General features: G+C 40.4%; 1 protein-coding gene across 1 annotated transcript in view; it reads left to right on the top strand.

Annotated features, from left to right (window-relative positions):
- The window catches only part of MYO1E (myosin IE), a 194,153-nt gene that overhangs the window by 99,033 nt on the left and 76,445 nt on the right, over positions 1-18,675 (top strand). The window contains exons 5-6 of the mRNA XM_037502590.2: positions 11,692-11,779; positions 16,257-16,346. Coding sequence (XP_037358487.1) covers positions 11,692-11,779; positions 16,257-16,346 — 178 coding nt within the window. The remainder of the gene's footprint in view (positions 1-11,691; positions 11,780-16,256; positions 16,347-18,675) is intronic.

Raw genomic sequence — 18,675 nt, 5'->3', positions numbered from 1 at the left:
GGTCAGGAATAAACACCCAGGCTTTTGCCTTAGATTTTCTCCAAGTTTTCCCAACAGCCCACTGGCTCACAGGTCAGGGAGACTGGCTTCTGTAGGTGCTGATTTCTTCCACCAGGCCTTCTGTTCACTAAGTCAACCTTCCAGGGACAAATAGTTCCAATTCCTAGATCACTCTAGTAATTCAGTGATTGTACAGATATCTATACTACATACTCAGAGATCCTGTCTTAACTGATTTATGGTGGGCCTAGGGCATCAATATCTTTTTTTCAAACTCCCTAATTTATTCTAGTTCAAAACCAAAGCTAAGCCTCCCCAAAACCTAATTCCCGCTGACCTCTTGCCTTTAGCACCATTAGTCCATGCAAGCTCTGCTTCTGAGTGCCTGCCCTCTGCTGAGTGCTTTCCATACAGGTCATCCCTTTTTATCCTCATAACAGCTCTGGATGTTTGGTGTTATTATTTCTTGAACTTCAACCAGAGTGAGGCTTAAAAGAATTCTAATTACCTTAAATTAGCAAATGACAGAGCCTCTATTTGAACTTAGCCTTGTCTGATCAAACCTTGTACACTTTCTCTACACCAAACTGGGGACATCTCTTTGTGTCCCAGATGTCCCACATTTCAATGGAAGGTTTAATACTGAGGTGGGGGTGGGGGGGTGGGGGACTGAGGGGGGTTTGTCCTAGACTTGAGCTCCTAGGATAAAAGTACCCCCAGACACAGATGCTTTTTTTTCCCCCCCAAACCCAGTTCTTTCTTTGTTGTTGGCCATGATGCTCCCTGCCACCCAGGGGTCGTTGTTGTGCTTGGCGTCACTTGGAACACAGACGGTCAGCACACAGGCAGACTTAACGAAATAGCATAGTCTTATTGATATGTTGATCCATGTTTATTTATACAATAGATGGCCGTGCCTGGGCATTTCTTTATCTTTCTTGACCTGACATTCCCAGACATGGGCCAGGGTATTATGGATGTTTGTTGTATTTGGTGCATTCTGTCACAGAAGCCCTCATTAACTGCGGAAACCAGTAGTTTCCCATTTACAGATATCCCTGCTTTTCACCCTGAAGCATGTTCTTTCAAAGCCATGTAGTTTTAAATGCAAGCATTTATCAGTGTATACTATATCAAATTATGCATACCTGGCGCATAAAATTGAAGTGTCCATGTATTATAAAATGTTGAACTAATTAGGAAATTAGAACTAACTTGTTCATTAGAACTAATTTCCTAAATAGCTCATTAGAATTAATGGCCTATTAGAAGTAATGAATATTAAATAAATTTTTTAAATACTAATTTTATTGATTCAGAATTTAGAAAACTTCTTGAATGTGTGCATGGTTTGTACTGTTTAAGAGGCTACCTTGAAAAGTTCAAATGAACATATTTGATAAATTTAAAAGGAGACAGTTAAATTATTTGAGTTCTTCTCAACTAAAAGTTGGATTCATTCTTTACCAAATGGGTGGGCATTAATTATACTATTATATCATGTGAAGACATAAGAAAGAACTCCAATTGTGACAATTGAGAAGCCTTTCTCCTAACCTGGAGGTTCAGATACTATGGCCCACTGCCTGATTCTTTAAATAAAGTTGCATTAGAACTTTATTTATACATCCATTTATTTCCATATATCGTTGGCTGCTTCTGTACTACAACTGCAGAGTTGAGTTACGGTGACAGAGACCATGTCACACCCTGTACAAGAAATTTTGCCAACTCCTGCCTTAAGCACCAATTATCACTGTGATGTTGCAGTTGTGTAACATACCAGAACTTCAAATTCAACACGTTTATAATGGTTCTTTTACATTGCACTCAAACCTATTCCTCTACCAACCCTCTCTTCCAAAGATACTTGCCAGGTGAATAATCCTTAACTATTCTGTCATTTAGCCTGTGTCCTACTTCTGCTGAACTATCTTAGTGGCTCTCCATTGCCCAATAAAAGTCAAAGTCCCAAGCATGGGCCACCCCCAGCTCTTTTCTTGCTCTAACCAAATTGCTCTACTCTTTTTCCTTTAATGAGTTATATTCCTTTCTAGCTGAAATCATTGTCCAGGTTGTTCTCGCTGCCTGGAATTACCCCCAACCCACCTTGTCTGAACGTTTTTCATCTTCAACCCAGTAATCTCCCCACACTCTAAATTTCTGTAGCACTTCATATATCCCTCACTTAATTTTTTTAATTTGCATGTGCTTATTTTAAGTTTTTCAAACTATGATGACTAGAAGCTAGAGTTAGACTTCTTGACTTCTTTGGTGCACACCCTAAATTTTTTTTTTCTTTAAAGATTTATTTATTTATACAAGCATTGGGTACAGTCAGAAGTGCGGGAGGGTGAGAGGATCCACCAGAGCCAGAGCAGGGAACAGAACAGGCAGACTGAAGTACACTGCTGAGGGGAGCAGCGGGCGGCAGGAGAGGTCTGTGCGCCATGTGGGACCCTCCTCCAGTGGCTGAGGAGCAGCCGGTAATTGAACCAGCGCCGCAGAGGCTGCGGGCAGCTTCGTAACCCAGCGCTCAACCGCTGCACCACTGGGGAGGCCCACACCCTAAATTTTTAATGATCATTTTGAAACTGCAATAAGCTATAAATATTATTTGTATTTAGGTAAAGGGGAGATCAATTTGGACCCAGCAGCAAAGGCGTCACAGAGGGGTTGAGACTTGATTTGGGTCTTCCCTGGAGGACATGTGGGTTGAAGAAAGCATGAATGACTGAATGGCTGGGCAGTCTCTGGAACTCATGCAGTGTGATGGGGGAAGATGAGGATATCATTGTGATTGTTTTCCTCTGACAAATGTTTTTGGTGGGCTACTTGAGAGCCAGAAGTAAGTCTTCCACCTGTTTCCATTTCATAACCTCATGGCATGTGTGCAGTACTGCAGAATTGTTTGGTAAGGTTCATTGAAAATAAGGTTGATTGGGTGGCAGGTAATTCCTTGAGTGTCTGGTTGGGTGATCTGGAGGTAAACCTACAGGCAGGTCTCTTGCAGGTCTTTGAGTAAAGACATGGTGCCACCAATGGCTTATTCACAAACATTAAGTCTTTGGGTAAAAGAGATGAGACCTTGAGAGAATGCAGATTATCTAGTGAGGTTTTGTAAGTCTTTCCTGAGATAGAAAGCATGTGAAGGAATAAGGAACGGGATGTAAATGTGGGTGCTAGACAGTGCCAGGCAGATATGCAACAGTTAGAGCTGCCTTAGTGTTGTTGACTGTAAAGAGCAACTGTAGTCACACATCAGCCCTTGTGGGCCTAGTCTATGGAGCAACCTCATCAGTCAGCTTCTTAGTTCATTAATCTCCTAGTCTCCAAAATGCAAGACTTATGTCAGAATTACGTATGTATGATCCCTTTAGAGGTCAGAAAACATCTTTTCAAATCTACTTAATAAAATAACCCTGGTGTGGTATAAGTGGAAGAAGAATGGCAAGTATTTCTTATATTTGCTACCATCTCTATGTCACCAGATGGATGTTGGCTGTGTAGCCAGGGGCATTTCTGAAACCCTTACCAACTGGTCTCTATGGAGACTTAGGGGGCCTGGGAGAACATTTTTGCAGCAGTTTTATTGCTTCCATCAAAAATGAATTCCTATCACTTTGGCCTATGTCAATTTGTGCTGCCCTGGTCTGTTTTAAAATTGTGAAGTGAATTTGAAAGCATCACATTTAGTACAGTTTCACAGTCTTTGCATGAAATATCCTGAAGTAGCTGTTTTCTAGAAAAGAGAGTGTTCTGTCCTTCATGTATCCAGCACCAGCTTAGAATGACTTGATAGGTTTTATCCCGAACACCTGCTGAATATTTTCTAAAGAACAATTAAAGACAGGAGAGGTATTTTGCAGGTATGTCAATAGGATTTGATATGACAATTTCCATAGAGGTAAAGGAGATAGTTGTCAATACTGGATCTGAGATTTCTGACCTCTCTGCAGTTTAACAAGACATTTTGTGTTTGGAATACACAAAGATTAAAGATAAAGATTAAAGATAAAAACATTGAAAGCATCAGAGCACCTTGACTGTTTGGCTTGTTTCTCGTCTCTACTACCTGGCCCAGCACCATCAAGGGACTTACTGAATCTCAAGCTCTCTTCCTGTCTTTGATGTATTTCAGGAACCTTTTTATTAGCATTGGAATGCTTTTCAAGGCCCTCTTTGAGTGTCTCTTGGTCTACCCAGCTTCTTGTTTATCCCAGCAGCACTGGCCTTTGAGGCTCCTTCCTTGTCCCTCTGGCCTGACTTGGGATGGTTCTTTCAGCTCACACCCCTGACCGTAGGGTGTCTGAGGATTTGCCTCTAGTTGTGGGTTTAAAGAACAAGGATGCAAATCTAACCTTCCCCCCCACCCCAAGCTGGCTGCATATCTTACCTTCTGGCCTTTATGATTGTTGAGATTTCTTCACCATTAGTCAAAGAGTGTTATTCAGGAGGGCTGACTCATTAGCTAACTACTACATTCTCCATAGTCACAATAGACACCCATTTGAGTACTTGCATTGTCTTGGCATCTTTTATTTGTATCATTTGCAGCCTGACAAGCTAGGTATTACTGCCTACCCCCTTTTTGCAGGTCAAGAAAGTGAGCCTAAGAGAAAGGTAATGATGGATGCTAAACATCTTGCAGATGAAATGTGACAAATCCAGGCACCACGGCAGGGCCCCCAAGCTCCACTATCAACTTTCCACTTTACTCAGTGCTTTGAGCCAGCAGTTGTCAGGTTATCTTGTTAAAAACCCATGCCACCCACAGTCATGTGGGACATTGGAATGATCCCTCTGGTTGAATAACAGGACAGATTCTTGTTCTCTCTGAAGTATGTACCTTTGCAAGCCTCAGTCATTTCATCTGCAAAATGGGAACTTATAATTATTTCAAGGAATGTGAGGTAGAACTGAATGAGGAAGTTTATGTGAAGAGTTGCTATAAACTGTTAAGGAGTGATATAAAATGTCTGTTAGTTACATTAAAAGGAATTTGAGAGCTAATCAGTGGCTGAAGTGGGGTTCAAATTTGATCTTCAGGTTAAACATGGAGTTCTTCCTTTGACTCAGGTTGGAACAAGGTGAGCATAGTCATGGCACCATTTTCTTGGCTGATAGTAGATTCAAAATTTTGTCTAGTTGGAAACACTAATTGATCAGGAAGAAATAGCAATTCTTGGTCTTGTTCACACTTTCCTCATTATGTTAAAGAACAAATTTTATCATTTACTTAGTAGTTTTGGCAGTTGTGTCTGATTTTGTATTTTTTTGCATTTAGCTATTGCAAGTAGTTGAGGATTTATTTTTTCAGGATCATCACAAGGTCTGGTAGATCATCTCTTTCTTTTCATTCCTGGAAACCCCCCGCCTGGGCAACAGAGATGCTTTATCTCTAATGAATTTTTTTCTCCAGATACAGTGGGACTACAGGAAGGGAGTATATGAATTAAGTCTTGGGAGAAGGCCCTCCAGAACCTTCTTTGATGTGGTTTTCATTCTCAATCGCATCTTGTCTCATGATCACAGTGATGCAAGTTGTTATTTGTTAGTTCTGACTGTGTGTGAGATAATACATGTTGGGGGCAGAAGCCTCACTTAAAGGGGTGTGCATCTGTAAAGACTCAGGGTTAACTAAAAGTCTGATAAATTAGTTGCCATTCATGAACAGATTCGGGCCATTCCTTCTGGGCAGGAAGTCAGAGAAGCAGCACTAGATCTCCTGGTCCGCCCTTAGTTGTATACTAGGTTTCTTTTGATTAAGTCCACCACGTTTTCCTTTATGATGCGTTAACATTTTATGGACCATAGTCTGAGAGTATGAAAACGTCCTGCTCCTTATCAAACCTCTATCCACCAGCTGTAGCATCCACTGACTCCTCCCCAAATCAGTCATTTGTGTGATGGTTGCCAAGTGGTGACCATCTCTTCACACAGCCCCCCTACATTTATTAGTTGGCACTCCACTATAAGAGTTTTCCCTTGTCCCCTGACTACTGACTTATTTTTTGTGACTGTGTACTTAGAGCTTCCTATTTTATTCTGTGGATCAAATCCATTGTCTTGATTTCACCAGTGGAAACCCTTTCAAATTGGCTCTTGTATGTGTGACAAATCCGCATCAGTCACTGTACATTCCTTTACTTTTTGATACAGCTGCCTGTTCTATGCTGGGTTTTTATTTTCCCCATTCCAGTCCTGGAACTAATTGGCTATTACACCAGGGAGTCGTAGTGCCTTTTATCAGAGAATGACATTTTGAGAAAAAGACCTGGTGCTTTGTGATCAATAGTGGTGTGTCATTGCTTTCAGCCCTCTCCCTGGAAAATGCTAGAAATACATGTATTTGTATAAAACCACACACTACATACATCTGCATGAGCACAAACAGGTGCTTGCGTTTATTCATAACTAATTCTGTACCTGTTTTTGTGGTTATATATACTGGTACCTTAAATTCCAACAGTTTATAGACTGAGACCTTTTATTCCAATCCACTGCCTCAAGGTTTGTTTGTTTTTTTAAAGCTTATTAATATGTTCTCTGACAGGGAGTGTTTTTCACATTATTTTCAATTTATGTGTGTTACTCAATCTACTTATTTCTATGCTCATTTTAATCAGTCTCCAGGCACCAGTGAGTTGTTCAGTTCACTTCCTCCAGGTTCTGCTTACCCCATAGGGTGCTGAGTCCTTGCTTACCAGGCCTGTGCCTTGTGTGACCTCTCAAATGCCCTTTGCTGCCTTGTGTCCTTAGTCTCTGGGCACCTGCCACCCCATGATCTCCCAGCCCTGCCCCAAGGGTTACACAAATTCTTACCTTGGTGAAAAGATATCTATCAGCTACTGAGGCCCAAGATTTAGAGGTCTAGAGGTCACCCTTAACCCTCTTTTGTCATGACTGAGTTCTACCATTTTTGATTCCTAAAAGGCCGTAAGTTCGCCTCCTTTTCCTCTTGTTGCCACCAGCACTGCCCTCACAAAGGCTTTCATCTCCCTCACCTGGACACTCTGCTCACACTTTTAACCTGGCTCCTCCCTACCATTCCAGGCTCCAGGCTGCATATGAGCTCCCCAGCTGTGGCCTGGGCACCCCAATGGGCGAAGGTGATGGCTAGTGGCACATTGCTGGATTTTCCTAACATTAAAGTCCACACAGAGGATGGCCCCATGTCTGATTTTATTTTGATATTTCTGCTTCTATCAAGAAGGAAATCTGTTTTGTGCTTGTATGTTTTTTTTTTTTAAGATGTATTTATGCATACAAGAGCTGGGGTACAGGCCAGAGGTGCGGGGGGTGAGAGGACCCTCCAGAGACAGAGTGGGAAACAGAACAGGCAGATTGACCAAAGTACACTGCTGAGGGGAGCAACAGGCAAGACAGGAGAGGTCTGCTGCGCCATGTGGGTTGCTCCCTGGCTGGCCGAGGATCGAACTCGTGCTGCAGAGGCTGCGGATTGCTTCATAGTGTGGTGCTAACCCCTTGCGCCACCAGGGAGGCCCTCCTTTTTTCTTTATGGGGTCACTCCACCTGTCTTTGCTTCCCTAATCTAGGTCTTATTTAATTTTCTGTGCTTTTGAATTTGACATAAATGGAATCATACTATATATATTCTACTTACGGGATGTTTATTCTTCACACATTAATGTTCCTGAAATTTTGTCATATCGTTGGGAAATATAATCCTTTTTCTCCTTTTCTAAAAATCCACTTTTAATATTTACTAAGTAAAATTTCATTATTAAGTATATTTTATTAAGTCAATTTATGATTTAAGATATTGAGAAATTTCTCCTTAATTTGGAGAAAAATACTAAATAATAGAAGTTAGGACTGCAGTCTGGAGTGTGTATAAAATGTGACCCTGAATGTCACTGATCTGAACCCTGGTGCTTCTTCAAGGCCACTGTCCTGGACCTCGGCAGGCCTCTAGCTCCTACTTCCCACTCCAGTCCTATTCAGTCAGGGGGCTTTGCCTCCAGCTGTGGCTCAGGTTTCACCTGCATGTGCTGATCCCAATGTGATCAGGGAAATGTGCCCCCCCTCAGGGGGCCCTGGGACTGTACCCAGGTTTCCACAGTGTTATTACTTTGGGGGTGCAGTGAACTGTCCGCAGGGGGCAGTGACCTCTTCCACAGCAGGAGCCACACTCAGTTCCAGTCCCAGGCTCAGCTTAGACCCTGCGTGTTGGGTAAAGAAATGCGCATATAATTTTTCTTTTAAATTTTTATCCTTTCTAAAGTGCTGGTATAAGGTTTGGAAAAGCAACATTTCAATGACATTAACTCAACCTGGGAGTTAATGTCAGTGATTTGGGAACAGCAGCTACTGTCGTAAGAACGAGTAGAGAAATGTTGACACAAGGAAGGGAGACGTGAGAGAAAGCTGGTGAATCTTCCCGCAGTAGGAGCAGTTGACCTTATTTACTCCATGGGCTAGCTCCCTCCAAAATATGGCTGAAACATTTTCACATTTGCCAGAAGAAGTTGAAATACATTGAAAACACTACTCAGTTGAAGTACATTGAAAACACTATTAATTTTTAACTGAGGAATAACCTCAGTCTAAGAAAAAATTATGGCCCTTGAATTCAATTTTATTGTAATGTTGTAAATAGCTTTTCCCCCCAGAGTATTCTTTCCATTTCTGTACTAATGCATACAGAAATACTACATAATTCCCTATTTGAATTGATATATCCTATGAAGTATGTCTTGACTTTGTTTTAAATCTGCTTGGTTGGTTCATGATCAGCTGTATAAGAACTGGGGAGCTTGTTATAAATATTTATTCTTAGACCTTATTCTTGGACTGGGATTCAGCAGGTCAGAAAAGGGGTCCAAACACACATTATAAAATACTGTGAGGATTCTGATAGACTGTTGGATTTCTGTACAGAAAAGGGCATTTTTCTAATTTAAGACACAAGTTCTAGAGTATTATTTATCTACTTCAGAAGTCCAATAAAGACAATTAAATTAGAAAAGGATGCCTATAAACATAAGCAAAGCAAATTGCTTTAACTGCAAGGAGAGAAAGGTAATTTTAGACCTGCTATATATAATCTGTCTGATACCTTCACATTCTTTTCGTTCAGAGGAAGAAACAGTATTTTCCCATCTGAAAGGGTCAGTATAATTATGGTTCTATCTACTGTAAACCCTAAGTAATTATGTAATGTTCCATTATTGTATCTTATTCTGAGCAATTACCAGTCTCTGATCAATAAAAGTTCTTTTTAAGTGTCTGTAAAATGAAACCAAAAAAAGAAAAATCTCATCAGTGTTCAGTTAGAACTAATTATTTTAAATCTTCTGAAAAATATCACAATTACTAAGAATGTATATGTGTGTTCTATTGTTGGACCTGGCATACTGACTTTATTATATGAAATGAGTCACTTTCCATTATTCTTTTCTTTTACTTGCAACAAAAGAGACAAAATTCTTCATGCCTGATCACACTATTAACCAAAGACACTTTGAGGGAAACTATACTTTTATATCATAATTTTAATATATTGTTTTCTCCCTCCCTCCCCTCTCCCCCTTACATACACACACACACACACACACACACACACCCCTTGCTCTAATGAATTCTAAATATGAAAATGTTTATTCATCATGATATAGGAAGTTGACTAATAATCCAAAGAAATTGATCAGTGTTGATTATCACTGTGATGTGTGATCCCACATTTTCTTGAAATGCTGTTTTTAAAAATCTGAAATCAATGGGTAATTGCCCATCTCAAAAAATCTAAGTATTAAGAGAAATCACATCAAAAGAAACAAAAATCATCCAAATACCAGTTTCCCAACACGTCAGAAATATTTCTTTCCCCCTCTTCATTACAGTTCTTTGCCATTGATTACTTTTCATATAGTTATCACATTGTAGATACACATTGTGTATAGATATCACATTGTCTTCTGCCTGTGTTGCCACTTAACCTTTGTTGCATTGTCTTGATGTTACCAGGTAGTTTTCTATTTATTGCAAGTTTCTATATAATATTATGTTGGGTTACTGCATGATTGTACTCTTGGACTTTCAATGTTCTTGAATGTTCACATAGTTTTCAATATCAGAAATTGGAATTTCATTGTTGACAAAACTTGTGCTTCAAATGAGTGAGTGTGTGTGTATTGACCCAGGATCTAGCATATGCTTGATCTGATTAAACTGACCACTTAAACAGGTAAGTTTCTCATGCAACTGAAATATTTATTATGCCTACTTGTGCCTGCAAGGAAACATAGGCTTGGTAAATTTTGTGAAACCTCACCTCAGACTCACTGGTTTTCTATTTGTTATCACATCTTGCTTATGAAACTTCAGTTTGGTTTTCTAACTCATGTGACCAGGCAGCCAGGAACTGAGTACTAGGCTGTGACTGGGTTGCACAGGTAGGTACAGAACTTTAAAGGTCTGTAGAAAATATGGCTCCCTCTTTCTTTCTCTTTAAACATTTACTGTGTTAGTTCAAGGAAATTCCACACAGTTCTGAGTTTTGCTGTGGTGGCTACTGTGTTCCTTTCTTATTTGGAAATATCAAAATATTTTCAAATTTGTTTCCTCTGGGAGCAGGGGATCATCAAACTAAGCAAATATTTCTGCTTTTCTTGTGTAACTAAGCAATTGATAAGTCAATCTGTCTGGGTGTTCATAAAAGATTATTTACACCTCAAAACCCTTAATTATCAACAGCAAGCAAAAATATTGTCTTACCAACTCGTAGCAGCCTGAATTTCCATACTAAATTCCACCATTTTATGTAATATGCATTCTATCGATCAAATGAATTCTATCATGGTAACAGAAAAGCTGCCAACAGAGATGAGAAATCGGACTGACTTAAAAATGTTATGAATTGAGGTCATGATCAATTCAAGGGGATTTTGAAGGAAAACCGCTATTTTGAAGAGCAGACTGTCTGCTGTTAACAAAAGGCTTTCCCCATGCAGTAAGGCCACCGAACGGAAGGTAGTCTTTGTTATTCAGGATGTGATTAATATTGCCTCATCATTTAATTTTAGAACTTCTAAAATAAGGTTGGTTGCATCAGTTTAAGTCACATGGCTTGAAATTCTAATGTCTACTTCTTCTTTTCTTCTAATTATAGAAGTAACACTGTGGATGTGTTACTAAAAGTTTGGAAAATAGTAAACCAAAAGAAGTCTCCCAAGGCATCTTTTCCTGTACCAAAGCCTCTGCTCGTATTTTGTGGCAGTTCCAGTCTTGTTTTACAAGCATGTTTTATGTATAAGCAATTTTATAATCATATTTTATGTATAACTTGAATCTGATTTAATCCATTTAACGTGAGCCCATGTGCTTTCCCCCCTCTGTTTACAATGTTCACGTCAGTTGCCGTTTCTGTACAATGTGCTGACCCCCTGATAGTCCATGCTGTTTCTAGTCATACCCCCTATTGTCAGGCCTCGGGAATGCTTATGTGTCTACGCTGTGTACAACGATGATTGTCAAGGTCCTGTTATTACTGCTTGTACCAGCCATAGAGGTGACCTGATCCTGCTGTGATTGGCCATCCTCAGCCACTACTTTGCATCTGTTTTACTGAATTCTTTTTTACTTGTCTATTTTTTGTTGGGGTGCTGGTTCAGGGGAGCTGGTTGTGATCTATTTCATGGGTGTGTATCTTTGTCTTTCTTTCCTCAGTGGTGAAAGTGGCGCTGGGAAGACAGTGGCTGCCAAATACATCATGGGTTACATCTCCAGGGTGTCTGGAGGAGGCCCCAAAGTCCAGGTGAGTCGTTGGTGGCACATTTTTTTTTTTTAAATAGAGGCATGTTTTATTTATTTATTTTATTTGTTTGTTTGTTTTGTTTATACATGCACTGGGTACAGTCAGAAGCGCGGGAGGGTGAGAGAATTCACCAGGGCCAGAGCGGGGAGCAGAGCAGGCAGAGGGACCGAAGTACACTGCTGAGGGGAGCAGCGGGCGGCAGGAGAGGTCTGCGCGCCATGTGGGACCCTCCTCTGGTGGCCGGGGAGCAGCCGGGGATCAAACCAGCGCCGCAGAGGCCACGGGCAGCTTCGCAACCCAGTGCTCAACCGCTGCACCACTGGGGAGGCCCTGGTGGCACATTTTTGAGACCCTGAGTTATGTGAATGTAAGAGGCTCCATTCTCTGTTAAATTTTTTTTTCTTCCACAAAAATACATTGCTTCTATAGTTAAGAAACTTGAAATCATAAAGAACTCACATGACATGAGATGATGATGTCTATTATATAATGAGCTCTTACAATCAATAAAAAGATTCAAAATCCAAAAGGAAAGTAAAGGGCATGAGAGACAACTTACAAAGAAGGAAATATAGACATGAAAATGTGCCCTTCATAAGACATGAAAATGTGCCCTTCTCATGATAAAGTACTCATTAAAACAACACTGAAATACTATTTCTTGTCATTGGCAAACATTTTATCTTGTTCTAAACAACTCTGGATAAGAATATAGAGATGTAGTTTCTTCATATGGAGCATGAGCTAATATACTTTTATAGTGGCCATTTCAGCAACATCTATATCAAAATTACATGCATACACCCTTGACTCAGCAATTTTGCTTCAAAAAATTCTTTACATGAGTTGTAATGTATACCAAATGACTCAGGTAAAGAGTTGTTTGTGGCTTTTTTTTTTTTTTTGTAACATAATAAACTGGGAAAACTTAAATGTGAAATTTGTGGTTCCTAATGTAATAGAATATTGGACCATGGATTCACGTACTGATGAGACTTCACATATTGATATGGCCTGAATACAAGATACACCATTAATTGCAAAAAAAACAAGGCTGACAACATTTTGTATAACATGCTGCCATCTGAGGTATTAGAAAGAGAATATATATCTGTATTTGGATATATACCTCATATCTGTAGTAGGATACATAAGAAATTGATAGTGATTTCGTCAGGGAGGGAAACTGGGAGGTCACAGTTATGTCACACGCAGCTCAGGGATGGGCTGCGTACACCATGGTGCCTGTAGACGGGGCCATGTATGTAGGTGGAGACCAGGTGTGTAGTGGCTGTACCATCTGGGTTTGTGTCATTATAGTCCCTGACTTCACACAATGAGGTCATTCCCTAACCACACATTTCTAGTAGAGCTCTGTAAATAAATTTTCAATTCTAGAAATTTACAAAAAAAAAAATTCAATAGAGAGAGAAAGAAAAAGAGAGAAGAAGAAAGTTGAAAATGCAAACAGGAAAGGGAAAAGACGCAAAGAATGAGAATGTTGGGGGGAGGGCTGCAGAAAGGGGGAGAATGCAGGGCAGAGAAGAAGCACATGCGAGAGGGTGCCATGAAGATTGGGGGTATGCAGCTGATCTCGCTTTGGTCTGACCCACTGCGGTGTATGGTGTTGACTCCCTTGGTATGTGCCCCCTTCCCAGAGAGTGCTGGCTGATGAGAGTTCAGGGAGGGGGCTTCGTCAAGTCCACGTAGGGCTGCCCAAGCTCATAGTGTGCATGACTGGCATCGACTGCCAGCGACTTTTTTATTAGGAACTCATGCTCCAAGGTGGATTTCACTTGAAAGATTACTTTTTTATTGAAAATCATTTAATAAGTGATGCTATTGCCAGCAAAAGCTGTAGACTTCAGAATGGCACATCACAATTCTCTCTATGGTGGTTTTGTCTACCAGTTAAATAGTGCTCCGTCACCTCTGGGAATCAGAAAGCAAACTAAGGCAAAATCCAGAATTTCTTACACAGGGTAAATGGTCTTAGAATGGCCTCTTTCAATGAGTGAAAGGGAGATCTAGAGCAGCACTGTCCAGTAGAAAGAGGGTACAAATTACTACATGCATATTAAAAATTTCTAGTAGCCACATTTAAAAAAAGAAAAAGAGGCCTATGAAATTCATTTCAAGATGCATCTTATTTCATTCAACATATCTAAAATACTACCTTTTCAGCATATGCAGGACATGTAATACAATATATTAAAAAAATTGGTGAGGCATTTCACATGCTTTTGAGCACCTAGTCTTTGGAATCCAGTGTGTATCCTGCACTTACACATACCTCCATGGGGACAGCAATGTTGCAAGTGCTCAACAGTGACTCGTGGCTCACAGCCTCCATGCTGGATGGTGAGTGCAGTTGAGCTGAAGTTGGTGTTCAGTCCATTTGATTTTCCCCATCCTTGTGATCACGTTCTTCTCCCAGAAGAGCGACGTGGAGATGGGAAGCCAGGGGGCTGTTTTCTGTGTGGACTGCTGCCCCCTAACCTACATTTGCTCATTTTCTTTGCCCCTCTATCTGCTTACTACATGCCACAAAATTCTGTTGGACATCCTGACAGTGGCTAGACTATGCATGCATATAGAGTCTCAGTTTCAAAGTGAATAATTAAAGAAGGGAAGAACCTTGTTTTGTTCCAGCCCTCTGAGAAACTGTAGGTTGATAAATGGCATGGTCATGTTTGGCCACCAAATAAAAGATAAAGCATTAATAAAGATCCACAAAGTCAGAATTCATTTTACAAAGAAAGGAAAGTTTATGTAGACACTTGAGTTTGTAAAGAACAGTAGGAAGCTTGGAAGTATGTTTCTAAGCATCGAAAGTGACCATATGTAAAGACCACCCAGAGTTTTTTCCTTTGTGGCCATGGCTGACGACATGTCCCCAGTTGATGGAATTGTAGTTCTCATCCGCTTTTGAATGTTCAGGAGGGTGCCAAAGGAATGCTTTGGCTGTTACACAGTCAAAGAGTAGTTAGTGCTCTAATCTCGTCCTATTTGTTAGAGACAACCTGGTAGCCAGACTGCAGACGTTTAATGTTGATTTTTCTCTTCCTGTTTTCTTATGAGGACAATAATACAGCACTCTTGGCTTAAAATTAATCAGTAGCTAAAGAGCATAAGCCAAAGCCTTGTTATTTCTGGAACATGCTTAACTACAGAATGTGAATAATTAGAAGTACAAGGAATGAATCACTTGTGGAAAGACCTCTCCAACATCAACTCTGAATTGTCTTGACCGTAGAGTGTTTTGCACACTTGCAGTCTAACACAGAAGGGGGTGTTTGAAAACCAAATTCTTCCCCTCCAGTAAGCCAGAAATTGTTCCAAATGCTGCATTGTCAACCCTTGCTACCCAAAATGTACCTCTATGCTGACAAAACCAATACCAGACAAGTGGTCTACAAACTGTCACTGTTTCAGAACCTCTCCGCTGGTTCTGGGTCTGGCCACCTGTTGCTGCAAATAAAAAGGCCTTTGGTGCGGGAAAAGAGAATATAAACTATTTTGAGCAATTGGGTAGTGGGACGAGGGAGAAGGAGAAGGTTCAGTTACTGATCAGTGGTCTGAGCTACAACCTGCTTCTACTGTGAGGTTGGGGGCTCCCCACAACCTAAGGGAGTTGGGGGGAGGCAGGCATAGGCCTGGCATACGAGCGCTATGAAAAAGAGTGAGCCCAAGTGCTTCACTCCTTATTAAAGCCTCCCCAAATGGCGGCTTTGCTCTGCCCCTTTCGGAGTAGCTCCCTCATTCAGGATGTCATGATCCCTCCAGGCTTGGGTGGTGGATGTCAGGGCAGTGGAACTCATCCCATTTGTGACCAGTCCTCTGTACCCAAGTTGGCAGGTCAGGAGGTCCCGCTGGACCATGAGGGCCCAGGGCTGAGCTGCCCTTTCTGTCCCAGCAAAACCAGCAGCACCAGGAAATTGGTTAGAAAGACAGACCCTCAGGCCTCCCCTCAGGCCTCCTGAATCTGCAGCTGTATTTAACAAGATGTTTCAGACACATTTAAGTTTGGGAAGCGTAGGACTTGTGTCCACAGCCTTGTTGGACAAGGAGAACTGTTTTATTTCCCCTTAGGATCACCGTAAGTGAAGAGGGTGGAGGTGGGGATGGGATAGTTGGGTAGAGAAGGGGCATCGATAGTAAAGAGGTGCTGCTTCCTGCTTCGCCTTGCTGCTGTGATTCCTAGCACACCTGGGAGTGCAGAGTAAAGCTCTAGCATCCAGTCTGGGGATAGTTGTAGTCTTTTTTACATTGGCTCCAGGAATCCTGCACTAAGTCAAGGAAGTTGGAAGACAGAAACTCACAAAAAAAGAAAAAGTCCTCCAGACACCCCAGAGACACAGGCATTTGGGTCTGTGACCCTGCGCATTCAGAAACCAGGTCCTCAGGGAAAGTTTGGCTTTGCGCTGTGTGGCGGGTACTTGCACCTTTCTAATTTCTGTTCTCTTTGCTGTGACAGCACGTCAAGGACATCATCCTGCAGTCCAACCCACTGCTGGAAGCCTTTGGGAATGCCAAAACTGTCCGAAACAACAACTCCAGCAGATTTGTAAGTCTCTCCCCTCTTTCAAAGAATGTCACCAGATGGATGCTGCTGACATGCATTATTTCTGCTGTCAGCTCACTGTGCCCCAGGAAATGGGGAGCTTTTCATGTATTGCTAGGAGGCTACCTTTTCAATCTTATCGTCCTTTTCTAGACCAGCATGAAGTCAGGCTTCAATTTGCCCTTTGAAGTTATTTTTGAGCCTCATCGATGTAAATAAGATATTTTTGAAAACGCTCGCAATTTGAGTTGCCTTACGAAGGAAAAGAAAATTTGATAGAATTGTCAACCTCGGTCCTGGAGGAGTTTGCTTTGTGCTCTGGAGAAAAGACCTTCTTTTCTGGACAAGAAAATGAGTAGACTGATCCTGGGTCTTTCCGTCTTGCTTGTGCTTCCTACAACTTGGTCTGTGGACACTTGAAGGGAGCACACACTTTGATCCAGCAAGTTGGAGAGAACCTTTCTCCTCTCTGCCAGCCAGAGTCAACTAACTACACCCCCCCACACACACACACACACAGCTCCCCCCTCTCCATGCATAGCTTTGTGTATGTGTTTTATTTGTATTCATATAACAACAACATCTAAAAGTGACTGGACTTAGCCTGCCAGATTGCCTTCTAACTGGCCCACTTCCCAAGGTAATAAAAATGTCAGCCGAATGCATTGTCATGAATGTCCATTTAGACTTACTTTCTGTCTGAGTGTCTCCTGAGGGGATACATTGGAAAACTGGCAAGGATGAATATGAACATATTCCCCTTGACAAAAATCCACATTATCAAGGAAATGAGCATTTGTCCAATAACTTTGATTTAGATATATCTTGCATCTTATCTCAACCATAGATTGTCTGGCAATAAAGTAGTCACAGAGCCATCTGTGAGACTGATTCTGGATTATTTTAAAATAATTAAGTGGGAAGTTTGGAGAAAAATATTTTTTCACCCTTTTATATTGGAAGGAAGCTTCTATTTCTAAAAGAATTCTTACGAAGTTCTCATACAGTAATTGTCAAGTTCCCTGGTGAGTTATAACTGTAGAATTGCCCTTGCCTTCCTTACTATACAGTATTATTCAAGCTATTTACTCATTTGTTCATCTTTCATTTTCTTTGCTTAGTGCCTGGGCTGTGTTATCTTAAAAGAAGCTTCTAGATAACTATACAGGAAAGAAGAGGTGCATTTTCCACTTGTTCTTTCTTTTTATTTCCCATTTTGTCCATCTAAATCTGCCTTGTAAAAATGAACTTGACTAAATTTACCTCTCTAGCTGGCCACCTTTCCCTTTAGAGAGCAGAAAAAATGAAATTAATGTTTATATTAGTCAGTGTTTTAAAAGAATGAAACAAAAACACCAGGCATTCATTATTTTTCTGATCACAGAATTTTATACAATCCTGATGAAAAGATGAAGAAGAGTAGAACTGGGTAATTGACACAATTACACAAAGACAGTATCTGATGAGGCATCAAAAGATATTCTCACTAAAATGAGAGAAACGTGTATTAAAACCATCTATCATCCTCTCTCTCAGATGGGCAATCAAAGAAATTAATAACACCAGAGAAAAGATACTATTGACTGAAGACTAACACATCCCTCAGGAGAGCAATTTGGCAATTTTTATTAAAATGTGAAATACTCATTTTCTTTAACTCAACAATACATTTAGAATAAAGTATCTAAGTTTCCAGTGAATCATGACTTTAAAAAAGAAATCCATAATATGTTGTCAAAAATTTTTTTTAAAGTTAAAGGCACTATATTTACGAGATGGTCCCAATTTTGTTTTTAAATGCATAGTTACAATGTCTGCACATCAAAGTTATAATATACTATAACATACTGTTATAATATACCATAACAGTGATTATTTAATAGAAGGTAAAAGCGATATCAGAGTGGAATTATGGATAATTTCACTTTAAATAATGTATGGTAATATGAATCATAAAAAGTCATTTCTACCTTTGAATCTTTTTAAGCTTTAGCAAATACTACGAACTATTTCAGATGCTACTTAAAGCCAATTCAGTGAATACTAGCATACTCAGGTACTTAAGATAGTACCTAGCTTACGAAATGAAACATTATAAGACTCAGTTTCTTTCTGTTTAATTATGAAAATGCAACATTGTATTTTTATAAAACCTTGTATCTTTGTAAAACTTCCACTTTACCCCCAAGACCACTCTGCAACAAAATTAAACTTGTTGCTGTCTAGGAGTTTTAACTTTTGTATAATGATTTTGAAAAGTGTAAATATCTTTCCTCCATTACAGCAGTGATCTTAACCTGGGCTACATATAAATAGCACCCACACCTTTAAA

This window comes from Talpa occidentalis, unplaced genomic scaffold, assembly GCF_014898055.3.
Source record: "Talpa occidentalis isolate TD23 unplaced genomic scaffold, MPIMG_talOcc4v2.1 talOcc4.11, whole genome shotgun sequence".
Taxonomy (NCBI): Eukaryota; Metazoa; Chordata; class Mammalia; order Eulipotyphla; family Talpidae; genus Talpa; species Talpa occidentalis.
This window is presented reverse-complemented; position numbering and strand designations above follow the sequence as displayed.